This window comes from Cryptomeria japonica, chromosome 8 (assembly GCF_030272615.1).
Source record: "Cryptomeria japonica chromosome 8, Sugi_1.0, whole genome shotgun sequence".
Classification (NCBI taxonomy): Eukaryota; Viridiplantae; Streptophyta; class Pinopsida; order Cupressales; family Cupressaceae; genus Cryptomeria; species Cryptomeria japonica.
The window spans coordinates 185,149,037-185,174,780 of NC_081412.1; the positions used below are offsets into that span (position 1 = coordinate 185,149,037).

General features: G+C 35.6%; 1 protein-coding gene across 1 annotated transcript; it reads right to left on the reverse strand.

Annotated features, from left to right (window-relative positions):
* Positions 1-23,609: 23,609 nt before the first annotated feature.
* On the reverse strand, positions 23,610-24,530 carry LOC131857588 (uncharacterized). Its single transcript, XM_059210273.1, has 3 exons — positions 24,192-24,530; positions 24,039-24,107; positions 23,610-23,927 (listed from the first exon to the last, which is right to left on the reverse strand). The coding sequence occupies exons 1-3, from the start codon at positions 24,528-24,530 to the stop codon at positions 23,610-23,612; spliced, it is 726 nt and encodes a 241-aa protein (XP_059066256.1).
* Between the last annotated feature and the right edge of the window lie 1,214 nt (positions 24,531-25,744).

A 25,744-nucleotide genomic window follows, 5' to 3' on the forward strand; every position in this document is an offset into this window, starting at 1 on the left:
CATCGTTTGAGTAGCTCAAAATGTTGTTTTGTGTCTTTTGTGATGTGTATGTACAAGGAATAATATACTTCACAATGTTTTTGATTGATGTTGATGTTTTTGTCATGTTTTTGGATTTTTTGAATGTTGTAAATGTTTTTGGTATTATCTCAAGACATTTTTGTAAATGCTTTTGGGATTTTTGAAGATTTTATGAATGTTTTTGGTATTATTTCAAGACGTTTTTGAATGACGAACTCAATGGATCACAAGCAATGGAGAATCCACTCCCATCAGTAGGTTAAGAACATTGCCCCTAGTTAGATGTTTCTATGAAAGCGTGATGCGAGACACATGAAGTAATAATCCTAATTACAAATCAATAACAAGCCATGGTATAAATGATGGATGAATGGATGCGATGGATGTGATCGCAACAAGTCTAAAAGACAATGGAGCCATAGCTTTTACGAATGGCGCATGTTTGCCAGGTTTTCACCACCGTAGGTACCCAAGGCACCATCGGAGTGGTTTTCACCATTTGGATGAATGATTTTTCTTTACTATTTTCTTGATTTTTTAGAATTTTTGTATTTTGTTCAAGACTGTTTTTTGAATATTTTTGGCATTTTCTAATGTTGGATGAGCTTGATTATTTGCATAGCTTACGTGTGAAACCTTTTAAGATGCATGTTGTTGACTGAATTTGCTAATGGTTCTCCTTCTGAAGTTGCTAACTGATATGCCCCAGACTCAAAGACGACAATGATGACATATGGACCCAATCAATTGGATTCAAATTTGCCCCGGTGTTCTCTGTTCGGTTTGTTGTGAGGATTCTCTTTAAGAACAAGATCTCGTACTTCAAATGTGTGAGGTTTGACTCTATGATTGTAGCTTCTACTCATGTGCTGCTGATAGGCATTTAGGTGATTGTTGCCAGCTTGTCGCTTTTCATCAAGTAGTTCCAAGTCCTTAAGATGTTAGACTCGGTATTCTTCATCATCTATTGGATTGTGCAAGGAGACCCGTAGAGATGGTAATTCAACCTCAACAGTCAAGATGGCTTCTGCTCCATAAACCAGTGAGTAAGGGCTTGCGCCTGTAGGGGTTCGAATGCTAGTTCGATATGCCCATACTGTTGGAATCAAATGAATGTGCTAATCACAACCAGCATCATTGACTATCTTTTTGAGGATCCTCAATATATTCTTGTTGGATGCTTCTACTTGACCATTGCCTTGTGGGTAATATGGGGTGGAAAAATGGTGTTGGATATGAAACTTCTCACAGAGTTCACGGACATCTTGATTTTTGAAAGGGAGTCCATTATCTGTGATGATGGACATGGGTACACCATACAGACAGATGATGCAATTGAGGACAAATGAGGCGATTTGCTTGTCTGTGACTTGGGTGAGTGGAACGACTTCAATCCACTTGGTGAAGTACTATGTGGTAGTAATGATAAATTTATGATCGTTGGATGAAGATGGATGGATTTTACCCACAAGGTCAAGTCCCCATTGACAAAAGGGCCATGGTGTTGTGATAGGTTGTATTTTCTATGCTAGGGCATGCATCAGATCTCCATGAACTTGGCACTTCTTGCACTTTATGACAAAGTAGTAGTAGTCTTTTTCCATGGAGGGCCAATAGTATCCGACTCACATGATTTTCTTTGCCAATGAAGGACCGCTTGAGTGAGCCCCACAAATTCATTCATGTACCTCTTCCAAGGCTTTTGTTATCTCATCTTGTTCCAAACATTGAAGGAGAGTACTATCAAGACTTCGTTTGTATAGGGTTTCGACAATGATGATGTATTGAGCAGTTTGGCGGATAAAGGTTTTTTGTTGGTTGTTTGATTGGTTAGGGGGAAGTGTGTGGTCACGTAGGTAAGTGAAAAACTCACCATACCATGGGGAGTCGGAACCGATAAGGCGACATATCATTTCAGATTCAGGGATATCATAAGCGGGGATTTAAAGTTGTTCTACCAAGAACTCATAGCGTGTCGAATTTTTTGGAAGATCTAAGAGAGATGCAATTGTAGCCATTGCATCGGCAACTTGATTTTGATCTCTTGGTACTTGCTCAAATGTGATAGTTGTAAATGATTCTTTGAAACTATCCACCATCCTTTTGTACGACATGAGCTTATCATCCTTTGTTTGGTATTCATCAGTGATAGTTGTAAATGACTCTTTGAAACTATCCACCATCCTTTTGTATGACATGAACTTATCATCCTTTGTTTGGTATTCATCAGTGACTTGTCGGGTGAGTAACTGGGAATCTCCATGTACTTTTAGCTCTTTTAGATTCCATTGTACGACCAATCTGAGTCCTATGATCAAGGCCTTATATTCTGTTAATATTATTTGTTCATGGGAAAGTGAGTCTGTATGACTTCGGGATACTGTCACCTTGAGGTGTAATAAAAAGAATACCTGCCCTCGAGCCATGTTTGGTGTATGAGCCATCAAAATATAGCTTCTAGGGTTGTGTAGCTATGATCACAAAAATTTCTCCATCCGGAAAGTTGGAAATAAGAGGATGGTCGTATTTGAGTGGTGCATCAACCAACTAGTCTGCAATAACTTGTCCCTTGATAGCTTTGTGGTCCACATACTCAATATCAAATTCACTCAAGATCATAACCCATTTGGTCAAGTGGCCTATCAATGCTGCCTTGTTGAGTACTTACTTGAGTGGATCTATCTTGGCTATAAGTTGTACCTTGTGCGTTAACATGTAGTGCCTTAATTTGGTGGCTGCCAAGATAACTTCTAGGCAAGCTCGCTCAATAGGTGTGTAATTGAGTTCATAGCCTACCAGTGTTTGAGAGATGTAGTAGACAACACATTCTTTTCCTTCCACATTATGTTGTGCAAGCAATACTACTAATGTTGTGTTTGTAGCTAAAATGTATAACAATAGAGGTCTGCTTGGATCTGGTGGAATCAACAATGGTGTATTCATTAGGTAGTCTTTAAGCATTTGGAATGATTGCTGGCATTTTGCATCCCATTGAAAGCAGATATTTTTATGTAATAGATGGGTGAAGGGATGACATTTATTAGCCAATTGTGCAATGAACCACTGAATGGATTGTATCCACCCTTGTAATGTCCTCAATTGACTGATATTCTTTGGAGGTGGCATGTCCATGATTGCCTTGACTTTTGCAGGATCTACCTCAATGCCTTTACTTGACATAATGTATCCTAAGAGCTTCCCAGAAGTTACTCCAAGGAGGATGTCAAACCTTTCATCCTCAGGCACCTCAGAGAGGTTTTCACCTTTGGATACACTCTTTGTTTTTACTCTTTTGGGATCAAAAAGTGCCACCATGTGGTTTTCACTAGAAGATCCATGCTTTATTGTAATATTTTTGCAGCTGAAAGGTTTGACATCTACCCCAAAGTATGCTACGATGTTAAGTTCAATGGAAAAACCAACTTTATGATCCCCACTTGGTATGTTATCCCATAATTCTAGAAAGTCTACTAGTGCCTCATCATTTTGGAAATGGTGAAGGCATGGGGGATTTGGCTGGTTCCATTCAATGAGTTCAGGATGAATGATAGACATTACTTCATTGATTAAGTTGAGTTCGTAGGAGGCATCAGTGAGGGTTAATATGGAGGCGTGAAGTTCGTCGATGGTACTCTCCTTGTAAGATTCGGGTGCAGGATTTGATGTAGGGATAATGGAAGTTTCTTCTATATCAAGAACCCAAAAAGTTTTAATCCATGCTTCTCCATAAAATGATATATCCTTACGAGGTGGAGGAGGTGATGTTTCCTCCTCGTCTGAAGTATTTAAATGCACTAAATCCCATTCCCACTCATGTGAGTCTTTTTCAGAATCACTCTCTAGCATCCGATTACTGTACCAAACTGGGGTATCATTTGAATTGAATAGTTCATTAGTTACTGGCTTATGTAACTTTGGAGGTGGGATTACTAGTGCTGCTGGGGTTTCAGATATATTCAAGGATTGCATCCTTGGAGTAATTGACCGATACACGGGTTTGGTGGGTTTTCCTTTGAATCGAAGCTTAGGAACAGATTCTCTTTGAAAACCTCCTCCATTTTTATCTCTTGGTTTCAACTTAGGTTGTAAGGGATCTTGTCGTCCTTGCTTGCAAGGTCCCAAAGCACTATGGCCATCATAGCCCATTCTTTGAATTATAGTGAAGCCTTTGCCATATTTGTCAGTGGGGAGCTTAGGTTTTAGGCTTTCTTTGTTGAGAGGGTTTGTGTATATCCATTCTGCTAGGTCGTCATCCATGGTTTCCTCCTCTTGACTTTTACCAGGGGTGAATTGTGCCAAACTGCAAGTTCTTTTGACCGGCGGTGATTGAAGTAAACCTTGGGGTTTGCCACGAGTTCTAGGGGATGTGAGCAATTGTCCAACACAAAAGAGTTGGCTAAGATTATATTCACCAGGACCTTCCTCAGCCATTTTCATTTTTAATTTCTCCTGTTTTGGTGTAGGGGTTGTTAAGCTGGAAAGAGAGGTTGGATTAACATACGATGAGGAAGGGATAGCTTCCCTGTTGTTCAGTATGGTGATGTTTGGTTGATGGTGTATTATTACAATATGCAAATGGATTATCATCATCGAGGATTGTAATTTCTACCCCATTATGTGGAAACTTGATACATTGGTGATATGTGGATGGAATGACTTGTATGGCATGTATCCAAGGTCTCCCTAACAAGAGATTGTATGGAAAAGGAAGGTCTAGAACTTGGCAAACTATATGCTTCACCACTAGCCCAACCCTAATGGGTAATATAACAGCTCCTCTAGAAGAACGTTCTACATCATCATATGCCTTGATGGTTATCTTCTTGTTGGCATTCACTGTTTCTGTTGCATAACCCAATACTGTGACTAATTGCAAGGTGCATATGTTTAAGTTGGCTCCATTGTCAATCAAGACTTGCTTGATTCTATTTTGGTTTACGAACCCTTCAATTTGGAGGGAGGCATTATGGGGTTGTTGGAAGGATGTTTTGTCACTTTCGATAAAAGTGAGACATGGTGATGACTTTAGACTACCAACAATGACTTGAAACTGATCTGTGTTGATATTGGTAGGGATGGACACTTCTTAGAGAGCTTGGTCCAAGATTTTTTTATGTGAGAGGGATAAATGTAAAAGCTCTAATATGGAGATGAGGGTTGGCGTCTTATCCAATTGCTCTACAAGATTATATTGTTTGGGGAGGGGTGTCATTCTTGGTGGTGCCCCTTGAATAGTAATCTTGCTACAATGTGTAACAACATTGCATGTAGGATTTTGATCTTTTATGGTAAGAGTTGCAACTTGTTCATCCATGTCATAAAGGCAACTCACAGTATAATTGTATGCGGCTTGTGTGTAATTGGTTGTGGTATTTGTGTTTCTCCCTGAGGTGGAAGGACCCCTTTGATCATGTGAGGGAAGTAGATTCTTGAACATTAAGTGATCATCATTAGATATTTTTGGGTCATGTCCCTCAATTTTGATTTCTCCTTTATCGATAAGATCCTGAACAAGATCTTTTAGTCGATGACAATTGCTTGTTTTATGCCCTCTTCCTTGGTGAAATTCACAATGTTTGCGATCTTGCCACCATGGAGGCTTGACTTGAGGCTCATAATTGGATGTTTTTGGTAAGGTTACAAGATTGGAGGATATTAATTGGCGTAAGATCATTTCAATAGGTTCCCCTAAGGGTATATATGTGCATTTTGGCTTGTAGTTTTGTTGCTTTTGTTTTGGTTCCTCTTGTTGTGTATTGTGACCTTGATTTTGTTGATTATTGATAGTGTTGTTGTTAGGAGGGGGATTTTGCCACTATCCTATCATTGACAATGTTCTTATTTTTGTTCTAAAATTTTGGTTTGTCGCTATTATAGTGTGGGTAAGGACCATCTTTGTTTTCATTATAAATTTTGATAAGTCCCTTTTTAATGAGTTCTCTTTCACATTTGAGCCCTTGAGTTATCATTTCTTCAAAGGATTTTGTGCCCTTCATGTCCAAATGAAATTCCATTTCATCATTTGTTGGAAATGAAAATTTCCACTAATTTTTGCTCAGGTAGGTGAAGGGAGCATCTGCTAGATAGTTGTCTCCATCGTTGTAGGAAAGTTGAGAACAACTCCCCTGGTTTTTGTTTTGTGTTGCACAAATCTATCATGGTGATGTCATGTTCTATGTTGTGTGCGTAATGAGCAACAAATTTTTGGACCAGTTCTTCAAATGTTTTAATACCATCTCGTAGTAGTGAAAACCATTATGTGGTTGTGCCTCCCAAACTTTGAGGAAAGAGGCGCATCAGATATGTGTCCTCATAAGCCACCTCTAAGCGAGCTGAGTGAAATTATTGCACATGGTCCCTAGGATCTCCTTTGCCTCTATATTTTTCAAATTTGGGTGTTTCAAACCCTTGTGGAAAAGGTGGCATAAGCATGTTCCTATCAAATGGATAGGGACAAATGTCATTAAGTGAGAATCAATTGGTCTTCACACCACTGTTCAATTGTTGGATGAGATTTTCTACTTGTTGCCTCAACATGTCCATTTTTGAAGGAGGAGGAGGTGGAGGATTCCCTTGATGATTAGGGTCATAGAGGAAGTAGTCTCTACCTCCTCCACCATCATGATGGCTATGTTGCTCAGATGTTTGTCGTAATTGTGTTGTATCAAAATTGGAGGGAAGTTTGGCACCCTCTTGAACGAGTTTCAAGAAATGAGCATTGGCATTGTTTCTAAGAATTTCATCAAAGAGTCTGTTGAATTTTGGACTATGTTGTGCTCTTTCTATATCTTCTGGAGTGGGAGTGCTAGGATCTTCCTCATTAGTACCTCCTCCAAAGGCCTCATCAAAATCATTGAGGTTTCTTCCTTCTCTGCAATTTCTGGTTGTCGATTTCTCATTGATCCTGTTTGAGCCATGTTTTAAAAGTTGATGTTGTGAAAAATGACTATGAGGTGGTGATGAAATGGTTGATGGAAGACAAGTTTTTTTTTTTTTTTTTTAAATGTTTGGTGGAAGATAGATCTCTAATACTGAAGGTTGGATGTCAACAAAGTTCTTTGTGAATTGCTTTTGTGTTTTTCAAATTTTTTGATGTGATGAGGTATAGCAAGGTCTGAGATGTGTTACAATCCAAGCTACCTAGTAATGAGAGGATGCACTCATAAACTAGTTTTAACCTATCTAGATGTGTATAAATGCCTCTTAGGATGATTGACCCTAGATGTAGAAACACCCTAAAAATGATTTGTTGGTTTGTTTAAGCAATATCTAAAAGGACTAAGGACAATACCTCTTTGTGTTGAGAGTTGAGTGAATTTGTGATGTTTGGATGTGAAAGTGGATAGAATATGTGTCTCAATAAAATTCTTCCATTATGAAGGGGGTTTCTACTTCTTCCTCTCTTATAGGGGTTGGTGGTTCCTCTCTTACCATGGCCTCAATAGCTTCAACATTGTTGATTGCAACCACTAATTCTTTAACATATTTAGAAAGAGGCTTCTCGCCTATTGTAGCATTTTTTATAACATTGATATCATTCTTCAGGTTGCTGATATCTTTCACAATTTTGCTGATAGTATCACAAAATCCCTTAATACTATCATTATCCCCATGACAGTCACTAGGATTTCCCCTTTTATTCTCTTGGCCCTCATTTTTCAATCCTTGTGTACTCATATCCTCACCACAACCCACATTCGAAATCTCATCCTCCTCCTTACCCTTCATATTGTCATTTTTTCCTCCTCTACATCCTCATCAGAAGCTATCAAAATCTATTTTTTAGCCTTGTTAGCTCCCCTACTGGTATTCTTGTTCCTCTAGGTTTGTTTTCCCATTCCCTTTCCTTTCTTTCTTTTGATGAATTTCTCCTCAAAGGACTCATCCTCAGAGTTTGAGAGATCAGAATCAACCGCAATCCTCTTTCTTTTCCCCTTATTCCTCCCCTTTTTGCTAAGATCCTCTGACTCACCTTCAGTTTCTGAGTCAAAGTTGAAACCACTATACTCACTTTCCATGCCATAATACCTGGTATTTTTACCTCTAATTGGTTTCTCTATGGATTTCCCTTTCAAAAATTTGTAAACTAAAACCATAAGACCCTGATGAAGAGCATGGTCCCCTTGAGGGTCTTTCTACATTTCTTTAATGGTGTGATCCATGGAATGAGCTAGATAATAGGGCAGGCTTACCTTTTCACCAAGGCGGAAGTGGTTGAGAAGCACGAAGTAGTGCTCGTAAGCCCTCGTGAATCTTCCATCCAGAGTAATGTAGGTTATGGTAGCAAACAACATGAACCTCCAAGGCCTATAGATGCGCTTGGGGGAGTGGTAGGAGTTGTACACCTTCACCATTTTCTTCTTTTCACCATCCGTGATGTAGATTTGTTTCAATTGTTCATGTAGATTTGTTGGATGGATACTTTATTTCAATTGTTTTAAATCCTTTGACAAGAAAACATGGCAAGCACACAAGGACATAATCTTGCCCCTTTTCAAAAAAAAAGGCACAATAGGTGTGGGTCGAAATCAACCCAATCATGAAATTTTTGACCCATATAAATGTATGTATGTTCCCAAGGCCTAAGCAGCCTAAATATTTGCTGGTCTGAAACAAGACAAAGACAACTCAAACACTTTTTTATCCCTAAGGTCATGGCCAGTTGTGATATTTTTAGCCCACATTTTGATATTTATTTGACTTTGGTACTACATACCTTATGTATCTCGTCATGGCAGGTAATGATGTGATACACAAGTCTTGCATGAGCATAACAGATAGATGATCCCTATGATGGGGGAGTCACCACTTTCATCAAGCTACAAGTAGCTTTTAAAAAAGGCTTGTTTCTACTCAAGGAAATATGTATGGTGAGTATCTTGGGAGAAAAACCATCTATGCTCTTGCACTGAACTTTTCACAAATATCCTCAATCAATAGAATGGGTTGGATTCTAAAATAAGAGGTGTCTAGTAATGTTCAATGTCTTTGGACGTAAGTTCATTCTGTAGTGACTCACTTAAGAGCCTTGTAACTCACGGTGGGGCCCATATGTCCTTTTGGCAAGTTACACTGTAGGAATAGCTACACCCAAGACTACAACTTTCGCTCTCACCTGATTTCTATAGCAACTCAAAGGATTTACCACACAAGGTCATCCCAAGAGTGATGTGTCTCTTGACAGGCCTCTCTTAAAAATAGAAAATTTAGAGCGTTATTAACACTTTTGTCTTGCAACTAGGACCACAAGAGCCAAGGGAGAGGATATTGTGTTTTAGAATTGGGACCAATCTACATATTTGCACAACCATGCCAGACACAAAAGACACTTGTTCTTTTTAACCTTTTATTGCAATGGGATCTATTTTCTACTTGAATATGTTGCTCCAACAGACATGGTGTTCTTTTTATCCCACAAAGCAATTTGTTTTCTAACTAGGAAAGTGAAATCTTGGTCAACAAAATGAAAGCACATTTGCTTGAAAGTAAATCGCTTTTGTAAGTAAATGGACAAGTTGTTTGTTCTTTTTATAGCCCAAATTTGAAGTGTGAATTTGCAAAAAGAAATGTTAAAGTTGTAAATTTTGTTAGGTCCCAGAGACAACTGAGTGGGGGGGCGGGGGGGGTGGCGGGGGGGTGAATCAGTTGTCAAATAAATTCAAACCAAAAACAAATTAACCAACTTAATGCATAATACCAGTAAACCAGTTAAGTATGCTGGTAGACAGTTTTAACAGTTAATTGCTATACCGATAAAGATTAATGCATGAAACATAAACACAAAGTCATCCACAACACATAACACCAAAATTTGTATGTGGAAACCCTGTAAGGGGAAAAACCACGGTGGGAAACCTTACCCACAATCAGATGATACTACTATAGATAGTAAGTGTACATAAATGGGGTCTGCACATGCAGAAAGGCCAATAGCCTAGAGCTCAATGCTCAATCACAAAATGGGAGTCACACTGACAACAGCTGGATGGTTAAATCCAATAAGAATGTATTGCACAAAATAGCATCTTCATATGCTGAATTGATATGCTTCCACAAAAACCCTCCTTCAATCTTCAAATGATGTCTGCGTGTATAGCTCTGCTTATTTTTGCATATACCTTCACACAATCCTTTTTCGCATTGCACATTTGATCTTACAAATAAGATCTTACATTTATACCATAACCTAAGACCAATTTTAGTAGGTCGGCTCTACAAGATATTACAATTAAAATGTTTTACATACAATATAATATCCGATGCAATAACCAATTGAACATGTCGGCTTAATGCATTTACAATAATAATTAATCATCTCCATAGTGTGCCATGTTGATCTGGAAAAGATAAACCTGTCGGTGTAACCCTAGACCTATTTGCCGGTAACAACAAATATGCAACTGTGAATATACCAATGAACAAAACTCTAGGACAAGATGTCCAAATGATGTCTTCGACATTACCAAGTGTTTTCCATATCATTCCAAGTGCCGGTGAACCATATACCAGTAACTGTGCAATAGTTACCTGCTTGCCGGTGAATGTTGTTGGATCTCCAAAGTGCTAGTGTTTTAGTAGGTGTTGACATCGATGACAAAACCATATGAAAATACCAACAATCTCCCCCTTTGGCATTGATGGCTACACAAGATGGAAAAACCATCAAAGTGCCAAAACAGAAATGCCAAGTATCAAAAACCAACAATCTCCAAAAAGATCATAACCATAAAATAATTTCTTCTAAATAACAATCTCTCCCCCTGGGAGCAACATGTATTTTCCAAAGCTTTTCAATACCAATCTCTCCAAAAGATAATGTGCTTTCCATATATATCTCTCCCCCTTTGAGATCAAATGCCAAAGTTATAATAAAACCAAGTTCATATACAAAATACCAATCAATTCAATATACCAACTACTCCCCCTTAGAAGTAGCTTCCTCATCAAAGACCGGAATAAAAGATTTCTCTGTTAATTCTGCCGGTTGATGACAATCATCAACTGTCTAAGTCTCTACCGGCGATGGTATGACTCCAAGCTGATCTCTTAGATATTCAAAAGTCTCCTTAGGCAAAGGTTTTGTGAAAATATCTGCAATCTGCTCTTTAGTATTCACATAAACCAGTTTTATCTCCTTAGCTTCAACTTTTTCCCTTAGAAAATTTAGTTTGATGGAAACATGTTTGGTTTTAGAATGTAATACCAAATTCTTAGATATATCAATTGCTGTAGTGTTATCACAATAGATAGTAATAGGTTCCTTGCATTTTACCTTTATGTCTTTCAACATTTGCTTAAGCCATAGTACCTGTGTACAGTTAGTTGCTGCTGCAACATATTTTGATTCTGCTATTGATAAAGATGTACAACTTTTTTTCTTACTCAACCAAGAAACTAGTCTATTTCCAAGAAAGAATGCTCCACCAGTGGTGCTTTTCCTATCATCCACATCTCCTGCCCAATTTGCATCTGTGTATGCACATAGATCAAAATTTTCATCTCTAGGATACCATAATCCAAGATTTATAGTGCCTTGTAAGTACCGAAAAATCCTTTTTACTGCTGATTCATGATTTTCTCTAGGATTACTTTGAAATCTTGAAAAAATACATACTGCATTCATAATATCAGGTCTGGTTTGTGTCAAGTACAGTAAACCTCCTATCATAGATTTGTATCTAGTTGGATTAACAGGTGTAGATTCATCCCTTTGTGATAATTTGTCATTTGTTGTCATAGGCGTGCTTACCGGTTTAGAGTTCTTCATCCCAAATTTCTTTAGTAACTCTTTTAAGTATTTGGATTGACTCAAGAATATACCTTTATTAGTCTGTGAAATCTGCAATCCTAAAAAGAATTTTATTTCTCCAATCATAAACATTTCAAATTCTTGCTACATTTTAATAGAAAATTATTTACATAAACCTTCTTCTCCTCCAAAGGTTATATCATCAACAAATACTTCTATAATCAATATGTCATCATTAGTTATTTTGTAATATAAATTGTTGTCTTTATTTCCATTAGTGAAACCAATCTTTAAAAGATGCTTATCCAATCTTGCATACCAAGCTCTTGGAGCTTGTTTTAGTCCATACAGAGCTTTCCTTAACCTGCATACCATATCATTGTCATCTATCAAAGAAAATCCATCAGGTTGTTCAATGTATACTTCCTCTTCAAGATCTCCATTCAAAAATGCACATTTAATATCCATTTGATAAACTTTGTAGTTCTTGTGAGCTGCAAAAGCCAAGAATAATCTGACTGCCTCAACTCTAGCTACCGGTGGAAAGGTTTCATTGTAATCAACTCCTTCTTTCTGAGAATATCCCTTACACACTAGTCTTGCTTTATTTCTGACAACCTTACCATCTTCATTAAGTTTGTTTCTATATACCCATTTGGTTCCAATTACATTTTTATCTTTAGGCCAGGGAACTAATGTCCAAGTGTTGTTTTTCTCAATCTATTCTAATTCTTCTTCCATAGCTTTAATCCAAAATTTATCTTCACATGCCTCATTAACAAGTGATGGTTCAATTTGAGAAATAAGACATACCTCTTCATTTGCCAATCTTCCTCTTGTCATAACTCCTTTAAACTTGTTTCCAATTATCTGATCTTCAGAATGATTTAGTCTTACATACCGGGGTGTCTTGGTTTGCTGTTGTTCTTCAATTACTATGGAATCCTTAGATGGTACCAGGGTAATTGGATCTTCATTCTGTATCGGTGGATTTAGAGTAGGTTCATTTGTCAAAATTTCTGTTGCCAGTTCAAAGTTTATATACCTTGAAGTTCCTCTGAATTGTTCATCAATCTTTACATTTGTACTCTCAACAATTTTCTGCAGTCTCTTGTTAAAACATCTATATTCTTTGCTCTTAGATGAATAACCAAGAAATATTCCTTCATCACTTCTAGGATCAAATTTTCCAATATACTCATCTCTTTTGATATAACATTTACTTCCAAAAATTATGAAATACTTAAGAGTAGGAGTATTACCAAACCATAGTTCATGAGGGGTCTTACCGGTTTCACCTTTGATGTGAACTTTGTTAAATGTATAGACCATTGTGCTGACTGCTTCTCTCCAATACACATGTGGTAGGTTTGATTCTGATAACATACTTCTTGCTGCATCCAAGATAGTTCTGTTTTTCCTTTCAACAACTCCATTCTGCTGTGGTGTCCGAGGTGCTGATAGTTGTCTTCTGATTCCATTCACTTCATAGAATGTATTAAAGTCCCTAGATGTAAATTCACCTCCTTGATCTAATCTTAAACATTTGATTTTCATACCGGTTTCATTTTCTACCATTGCTTTGAATAGTTTAAACTTTCCAAGTGCTTCTAATTTTTCTCTGAGAAAAGTAACGCAACACATTCTAGAATAGTCATCAATAATTAGCATGAAATATCTATCACCTTGTAAGCTTTTAGTTCTAGTTGGACCGCATAAATTAGTGCGAATCAAATCAAGAGCATTATTTGATTTTTCTAGAATACTTTTGAAACTAGCTCTAACTTGTTTTCCAAATTGACATTCCTTACATACTGTATTCTGAGGTTTGACAATTTTAGGTAGATCTCTAACTGCCTTAGAAGTACTGATCTTTATCATGCAATCAAAGTTTACATGACAGAGTCTCTTATGCCATAGCCAACTTTCATCTATATGTGCAATTAAGCATGTCTTTTCATTGTTATTCAAATAAAAAATATTACCTCTAGTCTAATTACCGGTTGCAATTTCCAAACCAGTTCTATTCATGATTTTGCATTTTCCATTTTTAAATTGTAATTGAAATCCTTTCTCAACTAATTGACCAACACTCAAAAGATTATGCTTTAATCCTTCAACATAGTAAACATTGTTAGTGTTATGCTTACCATCAAGAGATATTGTACCCTTACCTTTGATTGAACAAGCTTTGTCATCTCCAAATCTTACTAAGCCTCCATTGTATTCTTGAAAGTTCAAGAATTTACCTTTGTCTCCTGTCATATGATGTGAGCATCCTAAATCAATGATCCATTCATCCTTTACTTCAACTTTAACTGCTAGAGCCTATACTACCGGTTGAGCAATAGGTGCTGGTTGATCTTGTGTTATAGCAACAAAAAACCATCCATTGTCTGCCGGATCCTCATCAGAATCATCAGTCACACCCTCATCAACAATGTAACAAGATTTGTCTTTATTTTTCTTAAATCTGTATCTCTGATATTTAGGGTTAGGCTTGTATGTTCTTCTAGCTTCTTCTCTTAGTCTAGCATGTCTATCAGGGCATCTTGAAGCCATATGACCAATCTTATTGCAGTTAAAACATTTAAAGGGTGCTTTACCTTCATACTTACTTCCAACTGGACCTTTAGGCATTTTCCTTGCAAATAGTGCTTCAAGTTCTTCAAGTTCTTCATTCTCCTTCCTACTTTCTTCAAGTTCTCTTGCATAAAAGGCTTTCCAATTAGATTTGTCAAATGATGGAGCAGATGATGTTGATGCTTTAAAGGCCAAATCTGTCTTTATAGTAGCAACAAGACCAAATTATTCAATTTCAAAATTTGAAAGTTTTCCAATCAATGTATCCCTAGTAACTAATGTATTAGGCATTGTTCTCAACTCATTTATAGCAGTAACCTTCATTTTGTATGCCGGTGGCAATCCTCTTAAAACTTTTGAAACAATTTCATCCTCACTTAAGGTTCCTCCACAATATTTAATACCCAAAACAATTTCATTTACTCTTTCCATAAAAGCAGAAATCCTTTCGTCTTCTTCCATTTTGAGATGTTCATACCTGACTCAGAAGCTTTCAAGTTTTGCAATTTTGACTATGGAATCTCCTTCATTCAATGTTTCCAAATGATCCCAAATAGCTTTAGCAGTAGACCTATCTGATAGTCCCATGATTTGTTGATTTGATAATGCGCTCAAAAGTGCTTCTCTTGCTTTGCAATCATTTTCCTCATCTTTTGTCAAGTTAGTTGGACTAGGCTGACCAGGTACAACAACAGTATAACCATTCTTTGTAACTTCCCAAATGTCTTTTCCAATGCAATTTAGATGTGTCTCCATTCTGATCTTCCATATGCCATAGTTGGTTCCATCAAGTTTAGGACTGTCCTTCTTGAAATAGTTAGTAGACATTGGATCTCCTCAAGCTGTTAAACTTCTGCAAAAGAGGACTAGGCTCTAATACTGATTGTTAGGTCCCAGAGACAACTAAGAGGAGGGGGGGGGGGGTGAATCAGTTGGCAAATAAATTCAAACCAAAAACAACTTAACCAAATTAATGCATAATACTGGTAAACCAGTTAAGTATGCCGGTAGACAGTTTTAACAGTTAATTGCTATATTGGTAAAGATTAATGCATGAAACATAAACACAAAGTCATCCACAACACTTAACACCAATATTTGTATGTGGAAGCCCTATAAGGGGAAAAACCATGGTGGGAAACCTTACCCACAATCAGATGATACTACTGTAGATAGTAAGTGTACATAAATGGGGTTTACACATGCAAAAAGGTCAACAGCCTAGAGCTCACTGCTCAATCACAAAATGGGAGTCACACTGACTACAGTTGGATGGTTAAATCCAATAAGAATGTACTGCACAAAATAGCATCTTCATATGCTGAATTCAGTACCGGTGTAATGCTGATATGCTTCCACAAAAACCCTCCTTCAATCTTCAAATGATGTTTGCGTGTATAGCTCTGCTTATTTTCGCATATACCTTCACACAATCCTTTTTTGCATTGCACATTTGATCTTCCATTTATACCATAACCTAAGACCAATTTTAGTAGGTCGGCTCTACAAGATATTACAATAAAAATATTTTACAAACAATATAATATCCGATGCAATAATCGATTGAACATGTCAGCTTAATGCATTTACAACAATAATTAATCATCTCCATAGCATGCCATGTTGATTTGGAAAAGATAAACCTGCCGGTGTAACCCTGGACCTATTTACCGGTAACAACAAATATGCAATTGTGAATATACCAATGAACAAAACTCTAGGATAAGATGTCCAGACGATGTCTTCGACATTACCAAGTGTTTTCCATATCATTCCAAGTGCCGGTGATCATTATATCTTGTCGGTGAACCATATACCAGTAACTGTGCAATAGTTACCTGCTTGCCGGTGAATGTTGCTGGATCTCCAAAGTGCTAGTGTTTTAGTAGGTGTTGACATCAATGACAAAACCATACCAAAATACCAACAAATTTTAGCTTTGCAAATGATGTTCTTTTTAAGCCCAAAAAGACAAGTTTTTATTTTTTTTAAAGCACCAAAAACTAAAATGTGAGGTTCTTTTTACCGAAAAAGAGGAAATGTGAATTCTTTTTAACCAATTTTTAAAAAGAAGCTAAAATGAAATCAAAATCCTAAATTAAACTCCTCCAACCTACAAATAAAGAATTTACTAAAATCTAAGATCTTATGTGGGCTTCCACAAGCCTAAATTCAACTTTTCGGTTACAATTTTGAACTCTCTGGAACAAAAGCGCTACTCTGTGAGAACCCCTAAGCGCTACTTCTGACAACAATGCCAAAGTACTAACAAAAGCGCAACACTATAAACAATAACGCTATACCAGTAACAAAAGTGCTATATTAAAATATTTGACAGAATTAAAAATTGACAGACAAAGAGATCAAAAGCGCTATATTATTACAAAAGTGTTGATTAATGTGCAAAAGCGCTAAAACACTAACTAAAGCACTAAAAATCTCTGACAAAGGCGCCAAAACACGGAACAAAGGGCTAAAGCACAACCTGTGCATGAACATTCAAGAAAATCACAAAACAAAAGTCAGAATCAGAATCAGAAGTGGTGCAGGTGCACTTAGAAGGCCACAGAACTCAATGAAGCCATTAAAGACTTTTGAAGGTCTTAGTAGTGAAGAGCCAATCAATTATAATGTTTTGAGGACCATTATGGCCTTTAATGATGAAAAATGTAATATGTTTGTAATTTGTCCTAAAGGGCCTGGTAAGGACCTTAGGACCAACAAAAAGATGTAATAGGAATTTAGGGATTAGAGAGTCTAGAAGGTTTAGACAATTTTAATAAAACATTTCATGACTTGGAGAGTCAATAGTTAAGAGTTTTAATCAGATTATGTCATTTTCCCAAAATTGACAAATTTGAATATTTGAAAGGCAACGGCTAGGTAGTTTTGGGGGGAAATTAGTTTTTAAGAGTTAAATGCTTTAAACATGAAATGTAACCAATAAAAGGTGGTTGATATAATTAGGGAGAAGTTATAAAAGGATCATGTAATTCTTTGTACGACAAAGAGAGTGCTGGTGTATGGACTGAGACAACAGCTTTGCAATAAAGATCAAATTCTTCCATTTTATTGTTATTTTTGCATGATCAACATAGCATATTGATAGGTTATTGTTTTCTAATGATTTGAGAGTGTTTGTAACCTCCCAATTATCTATTGGATGCATTGAAGTTTCAGTTCTATCTCAGTTTGCAATTCTTGGCTGACTGTTAACACATTTTGACTAGTTTTTTTAATCAAGAAAAGTGATTTTCTAACATGAAGTAGGAATTCCATGATTGAATCAGGTTTGTGAATCATGGGATGCCTCCATTTAACATGTAACATTATTTTCTAACCTAATAATGTGCAGATAAGTTGAGAGAAAGGGTGATCACCATTGGAAAGGAGTGAAATTGCATTGAAAATGCTTGCTAAGGAGCAGCAGTAGCAAATCCGCCTTAAGGAGGGATAAATTTTATGACTGAAAGTGTCAAGAAATTTAATATGGAAGGTGAATCCATCATTAGTTAGGTGGTATAGAGTTTGGAAGAGTGGTATGTGAGAAACCCTACTTTTAAGGGTTTGTGGGAGGCAAAAATTGAGATCTTGCATCTAAGAAGGTTAAACGTTGAAAATAATTGCATTTTCCTTGGTTTTGAACAATTTTGGATGACTTTTGAGAGTTTGGGAGTCAGGGAGTTAAAACATTTTATACTTCCTTTGCAAATTTATCATTTTTGGAGTCTAAAAATAGTGCATAGTTGCAGGACAACATATACTTTCCAAAACAACCATATGCAATCTTTTGATATATTAAAGGGAAGAAAAATGGGTGTCTTAATATATAATTTTTTTGTTTATTTGTTTGGAAAAGTTGGGTGAAAATAATTCATTTGCCTCGCTGGAGGGCTAATTGGCAAATAGGCCTAGAAGGCTAAAAAGAGGGCTTTGCACTTAAACAAGTTCTTATAACCATAAAACCAATAAAACACCTTATTTAGAGGTATAAAAAAAATTCCATACCTTTGGAATCATTTAGAGAAGTGTTGGTTTGCATTTGACCTATTTGAGCCATTTGGGTGCTTGTAGGCCTAGGGGTTTGAACCTTGTATATACCTTATAAATATTAAAGGTTCATTTATCACACCCTTCCTCTACATCAAGAAGGTTGCATGTTCGATTTATGTCAGGCTCACCAAATGATGCAATGCAAAAGGGGCACAAGGCACAAACACAAGTTCAAATGTTAGTAGATTAGTTACAACCAAAACGAAATACAAATAAACTTAAAAATCTTAAGATGCCTATCAAGAGAGATATAAAGAACACAATAAAGAGAATACATAAATGAAAAATGAAAAGAAAACCCCCCAAGATTCTCCCCAAAATGCTCATAGATGTTCCTCCCTTGTTTCTCTCCTCTCCAAGTCTCACATAAGTGTAGCTCTCAACTTTTAGCACTATCCATAGATGTCATATGAACATTCAAGAAGGTTGTAAAAATGAAAACAAATGCTTATGCAAGTGTAAATGACTTACTATGAGAAAGATCCTAATTAGTCTATGTAAAACTTAGTATAATAACAATGCAAATGCTTCTTAATGCTCTCTAAAATGACTATAAGTTTGATGCACAAAAGACTTCTGATCCTGAAAATGAAGAATAAGAGCTCTATTTATAGGCGAAATAGGGAAATGAATGGTCAAGATTGAGTGAGCTTGTGAAGGGCTAGGATTGATGGGTTTGTGATCCATGTGATGGCTTTCAAACCAATCCCATGATGACAAGTGTCAACATGAGATGGCTTGAGAGGAGAGGGAAGAAGCATTAAATGCTTGAGATGACATGAAGGTTACCCTAGGAGGCTTTGGTTAAGCTTGAGTTTAGTGAATAAAGCTTTTATCAAATGAATAATGTCTTTATCCAATGGATAAACTCTTTTGCAAGAGTTAATGAGGATAACCATGGTCAAAGCAATGAATGCTTGAAGAGACCCATGAGTTAAATGAGGGTTGAGTTAGAGAAAAATCCTCTAACCATGTGGGTGAGTTGAGTTAACCATTAATGGTCATGTAAGAGCCATAAATGGCTATGTAAGAGTCATAAATGGCTTGGAAGACTTTGGGGGTTAACTTGTTGAAGAATAAAAAGCCTTTAATGCATTTCAAAGACTTTGGAGGCTTTGAGAAGTGACTTCTCTTTGCTTAGGAATGTGACAATAATTAGGAGATGAATTAGGCTAAATTGGAATGGATTAGAAGAACCTAGAAGGGGTTTAAAAGGCAAGTGGGTTTGGTGGGTGAGAGAAAATAGGATTTTATTTAGAAATAAAATCTATTTATTGGTGTAACTTGCATTTGTATGAGAATGCAAGTGGGAGGGTTTTAGAGAATTAAATAAATATTTAAATGAGGAAAGGGGGTTAATTTAAACAAATATGCTTTATTCATTTAATTAATTATTAGAGTATGGTTTAATGAATTAATTTAAATAAATTGAACAATTTATTTAATTAATAGAAGAAGAGGGTTAAGATGAATTAATTAATTATTAATTTAATTAATTTTTTGATTGATGGTTTAAATAATCAAATAAATATTAAATATTCATTTAATTAAGTGGACAGATTTGTGTCTCTACAGAAACAATATGAGAGGTTACAACAATTGTTCATAATGTCTAGAGCAGTCAAACAACACAATAATGATAGTAAACCATGAATAAAGAACACATACAAAGTTCACTATCAAAATGGGGGTAGAATACAATCAAAGGTATGGAGATAGTGTTCACAAAAAGATGTAATGGTTCAAAGTCAAGGGAAACCTTTGAAAGTCTATTGTGATTGTCCTTATGCTTAGAGGGATTTTGATAGAGAATAGTAGAAGATGAATAAAGAACAAGGTTTTATTTTAAATCAAGGTTACGATAGAAGTAGTCTCCCAAAAATGTCTATAGTGACATAGATCTTACAAAGAAAGATAGTCATTACTGTCAAGATGAAAGAAGGTCTAAGAAAAGGTATACAATGTTGTATAAAATAATTTTGACTAACCCATTTGCAAGAGAAATTAGTAGTTAAAGGTATTGTTTTATAAAAATGCACAGAGAACATTCACAAGTAATGGGAAATCTTTGACAAAGTAGTGATGAAGCTAGTGAATGTAATTGAGATAGTGTTTTGACAGTCAATAAAAAGGCGATATGCACAGTATATTTGACATACTTAGTCATAGCAGAAGTTTAAGAGAAAATATCCGAATCTAAGAAATCAGTAATGACTTTGTTGTCAAAAGTTACAACTCAATCTTTTCTTTTGTATGGTTTTGACAAAAACTTCCATATACTATAATATAGAATTATGATCACTATAAAATGAGAAAATGTAGTCAAGGTTTCCCCTTTGACATGCACAGTGATAGTGGAAGAAGAATGATGGTCAAGTATATGAGAATGTTGTTTTCATAGAGTAGGGATTCGACTGACCAAAATAGTCAGAATCATAAATGATAACATAACTACTTGAAGACACCCTATGCCTTGAGGAGTCAATTAGATAGTTGAGTTACAAGCTCTTTTCATGCACATCATGCACATCAACCCAAAATATCATTATAAGGCAAGAGAAAGAGTTTGGAGAGTCATCCATCAGTTCACAATGAGTTTGAGGAAACAAAAGGTGAAACTCAAAGATCATGCATTCAGTTTGAGCCTTGAAAAGGTGGAGTATAAGTTTATCATCTGTTGAATCCTTAAAAGGGGGAGTTTTCAAGCATTTTAGAGCAGTTCTAGCTTAGTTTGGGTCCCGCAAAGATGACACATCAGTTGAGAGGGGCTTTCCAACAACCATCACTCAATTTCTAGCAGTTTTAAATGCCTTTATGCATGTTTTCACATCAAACTCGACCCCAAAAGACTCCTCATGCAAATTTGAATATAAAGCAAAGAAAAAGCTTCAGTTGGCAAGCATCTCCAAGAGGCACAACCAATTCATATTCACTTATTCTCAAGACTTCTTCTATAAGTATATTTCTCTCCTTCATTCTTAGTTAGCTCTTTCTTTCTTCTTGCATCTTTAGCAAGTTGGAAAGCTTTGTAACTTAGATTATTCATTTTAGCAGCATTGTAATAGCAACTTTTTTCATCTTTCAATAAAAGAAAACAAATTCCTCTTCAATATTTCTCGTGTTCTCATTGTCATATGAATGGTTTTGATAAAAATACTATGATTTATTATTAAATCCTTTGTTTTTGTTTCATTGATTCTTTTTGGAACAAGAAATTTCATAGAAAATTTAGGTTGTGTTGTGTTTATTGGATTTTCAATAAGTTGCATGTTGTGAAAAAACTCTTTTTTCCTTCAGACAAACATTAAAAACTTTGAACCTTCACATGAAACATTATTGAATTTCATGATCTTAATTGAAGTATGAAACAAGTTTAGTTATTTTTAAGTTGATTATAGGTTTAGGACAAAAATAAATATTATTATCTTAGGTGCATCACCTCCTGTTAGTAATAGATTTTAGTTTTAAATCAATATTTCTATCCCTTTTCTAGCCAAATCAATAGTTTTAGGAGGTGTTTTCATAGGGAACCAACCCTTCATCTGGAGGTTTAAATCTATTATAGGCAACCCACGGATCGAGAAATCATCCCATGTTTCACAGGATTGCTGAGTTTTACATTTAGCATTCAGGGTGCAATCCTCGTGACAACATCACTATCTTATGGCAACAAAAAGAATAGGAGAACTCAAATGAAAATAATCTCTTGATCATGAAAATATCCTTGAACCAATGTGTTAAGGATCTCCACAAACCATAATTATTCTCATAAAACTATTCTAACTCAACCTCTAATGCATATTTGGATCAAAACATATGAGTCCCATAATAATATTCATTTTTTAACCTACTTCAACACTACCATATCTAGGAGCTTCAAGAGCTCCAATTTGGACAAAACCTTCACAATCTCTTCTACAATATTAACTGCTTCTTTATTTGCTTTTGTAATATTCTATATCTATGCTTTATACAAGCTACCTTTTTTCATTTTTAAGAAACATACCTCTTTACCAACCATAAATATACTTTACCATTACTACGAATAATTGATATGTCATCTCATCAAAAACCTCAACAAGCATTCCAGAGTAATGAAAACATCCACTAAACATCAAAGCTAACTTCCTAACCTTTGCCATGTTGAAATAAATTCGGCATCTAAACCATAAGGGAGGTGCAAAAGATTTGCATTTAGTTCGCCCCCTTGAAACATGCATATCTGCTTAGTTTTCTAAAGAATCAACACCAATAGAGAGTGAAAACCCATTCTCACATTTTTCCTCCACCTTTTCTTCTGATTCCTTCACCCACATCTTTTGCATCTTCTCCTTTTTTATATAGATATCAATATTTTTTACTAGACCATTCTTCCCATTCCTTTCTCTACAAAATTTGGCAATGTGTCTAAGTTTGTTATACTTATAGCATACCAAACCTCTATGTGAATCATTTCCATTCATCTTGATGTTTCTACTTCCATTTCTTATGAAATTAGGACTACTCTCAATAGACTTATGCCCAAAATTATTGCAAGCATAACAACATCCATTGAAAAACTAAACATGTCCCTACTAAAAATTGAATTTCTATATCTATTGTAATTCATCCTACTTCTACATCCACTTGCTTTGTGTCTAAACTTATTGTAATAGTAACATTGGCCATTAAATGGTTGATTTCTAATCTAACTTCTACATTCACTAGATCTATGTCCAAATTTATTGCATGAAAAACAATTACCATTAAAAGATAAGGAATACCTAGATTGAACAAGAGGAGGTCTCTTGAAGTTATTCAAATTCTAGACTAAAAGGAAGTCTTTCTGGTCATTGTTAGATTCCCTCAATTTATCCATGAACTTTTATTTTCCACACTTTATTCCTGTCTCATTCTTGTCTATCGTTTTAGGTACTACTTTTCATGTTTTACTTTCCTCAACTTGGTTTTGTTCCTCTTCCATTTTCTTTAGCCAACTTTTATCTTCTAGAGACACACGGATAACCCAAGTCTCAGGTTTTGTTACAAACTTAGTCTATTTCCATCCTTCACATACTTGCACCAACAAGCAATTACTTTCATTGTTAATCTCCACATAGTAGACATTTCCCTCAATTATTATACCTTTTGCAACTAATCTCCTATAATTTCCTTATCTAATCACACATCTAGACTTACTTAATGTGACTTCATTACCTTTATTTCATATTTGACCACTCAATAAATTATGTCTCAGACCTTCAACACAATAAACATCATTACTTTTATGCTTACCATCAATTGTAATGCTTCCTATCCTACAAATAGGTGCAACTTCCTCTCCTACAAACTTAACTGATCCTCCATCGTACCTCTCATGATTAAGGAACTTCTCTTTATCATTGATCATATAATTTAGGCATCCAAAATCAATTATCCAAGATTCTGATTCCACTTTGGCATGCAATGTAGTCTTTTCACTTACTGAACTTCTTTTGTTCTTCATTCCTTCCAGTCTTTTGGACATTTCCTTATTCTTTTCCTGTATAGCCAAAAATAGAAATTATTCATTCAAGTCATCACCATCTTCATCCTCAGATGTACGTGTCTCCATTGAACATAGACTCCTTTTCCCTTTATCTCTATCATTTGCCTTTTTCTTTTTGTCATATCTTTTGTATCTATCCTTCTTCTCATCATCATAAAATCTCTTGTAGTCTTCCTTATACATACATTAAAAATCATAATGATCAATTCTTCCACAATTAAACCTTTATATTTAATATTCTTTTTTTACTCTTCTCACAAATTTTGCTTCGATCTCATCCATATTTTCACTTGTTTCAAGTTCATCTTCAATCATATTTGAAATATTGAATGCGACCTCTTTTCTTTCCCTTTTGATATCTTCCCTATCAGATAATTCATAGGTAGATGGTGATCCAAGAAGTTGGTCAATTGTATACTTATCTAAATCATGAATTTCTTCAATAGTGCATGTCTTTGGCTTATAGGGTTTAGGCAAAGTAAACAAAATATTTCTCACAACATTGCCTCCTTCTATCTTTCTACCAAAACCTCTTATAGCATTTACAATTTCATTTACCCTGTGTATGTAACTTTTGACACCCTCGTCATCAACCATCTTTGGACATTCATATTTCTATTTCAAATTCATTAACCTATCTTGCTTTGTCTTAGGATCTCCTTCATATACAAATCTTAACTTATCCCAGATGTCTTTGGCTTCTTTTAACTCTGTAACTCTAGATAATACTATACCACTTAGGCAATTGATAAGTGTAGCTCTACCCTTTGTATTATTATCACAATTCTTAATTTTATCTAGAATATAAGGTCGATTCATTGAAGGCTTATAGCCAGATTGAATAATTTCTCAGATTCCATTCAACAAAGTTTCCAAATAAGATTACATTCTTTCCTTCTGATAAGAGAAATTTGTTGCATCAAAATTTAGTGCCTTGCAATTGAGTTTATGCAACATTATGCATCTGTCTCAAGTGATTAAGATTTTTTAAGATGAACCTCACTCTAATACCAATTGTTGAACCTATGACAAGATTGAGAGGGGGGTGAATCAGTCTAAATCTTACAACTCTTATCTATAAAATGTTAAGAAATATTCAACTATTCTAAATCATTAGTAAAAATATCAACCATCAACACATGAACACCAAATTTACATGTGAAACCCAACAAGAAAAAACCATGGCGAGAATCACACTCACAATATAAATAAAATCAATTACAATATTTTAGGCTCACTGCCAAGGAGAAATATTCACTTGATGGATTTGCAAAGGTAAGGCACACAAACCTAGGGCAATATATAATGACTTGCACAACTAAAAATCACTGCTTCAGGGCAAGATATAGAGAGCTACCAAGAGACTCACTATCTTTTGACAATAGAAAGAATAGGAGAATTGAAATGAAAAGAATCTCTTGATCATGAAATTATCCTTAAACTACTGTGTCATGTGATCAATATAATGGAAAACACATTTGACATTTACCACTTTCTTATAGCACAGTCACACTGAATATATCATCATCAAAGCTCTTTACAAACTAACTTTCACACATTTGTAGTACCAAATTTTCTTGCACATTATTCACACACTTTGTTGGCATTGAGTTGTCATTGATGTCAACCAGTATTGCAGGTAGGATACCGGTAGAGGCATATCATCCGGTATGAAGAAGAGTGTACCGATATGGTGAAAGACAAATAAGGTATTGAGAAGATTAATATGAAGGCTCTTCAACTGATATGGTGGAAGACAAGTAGTTATTAAGACTAGCAGTGACTTCACCTATATGAGGTGAGATGCATGT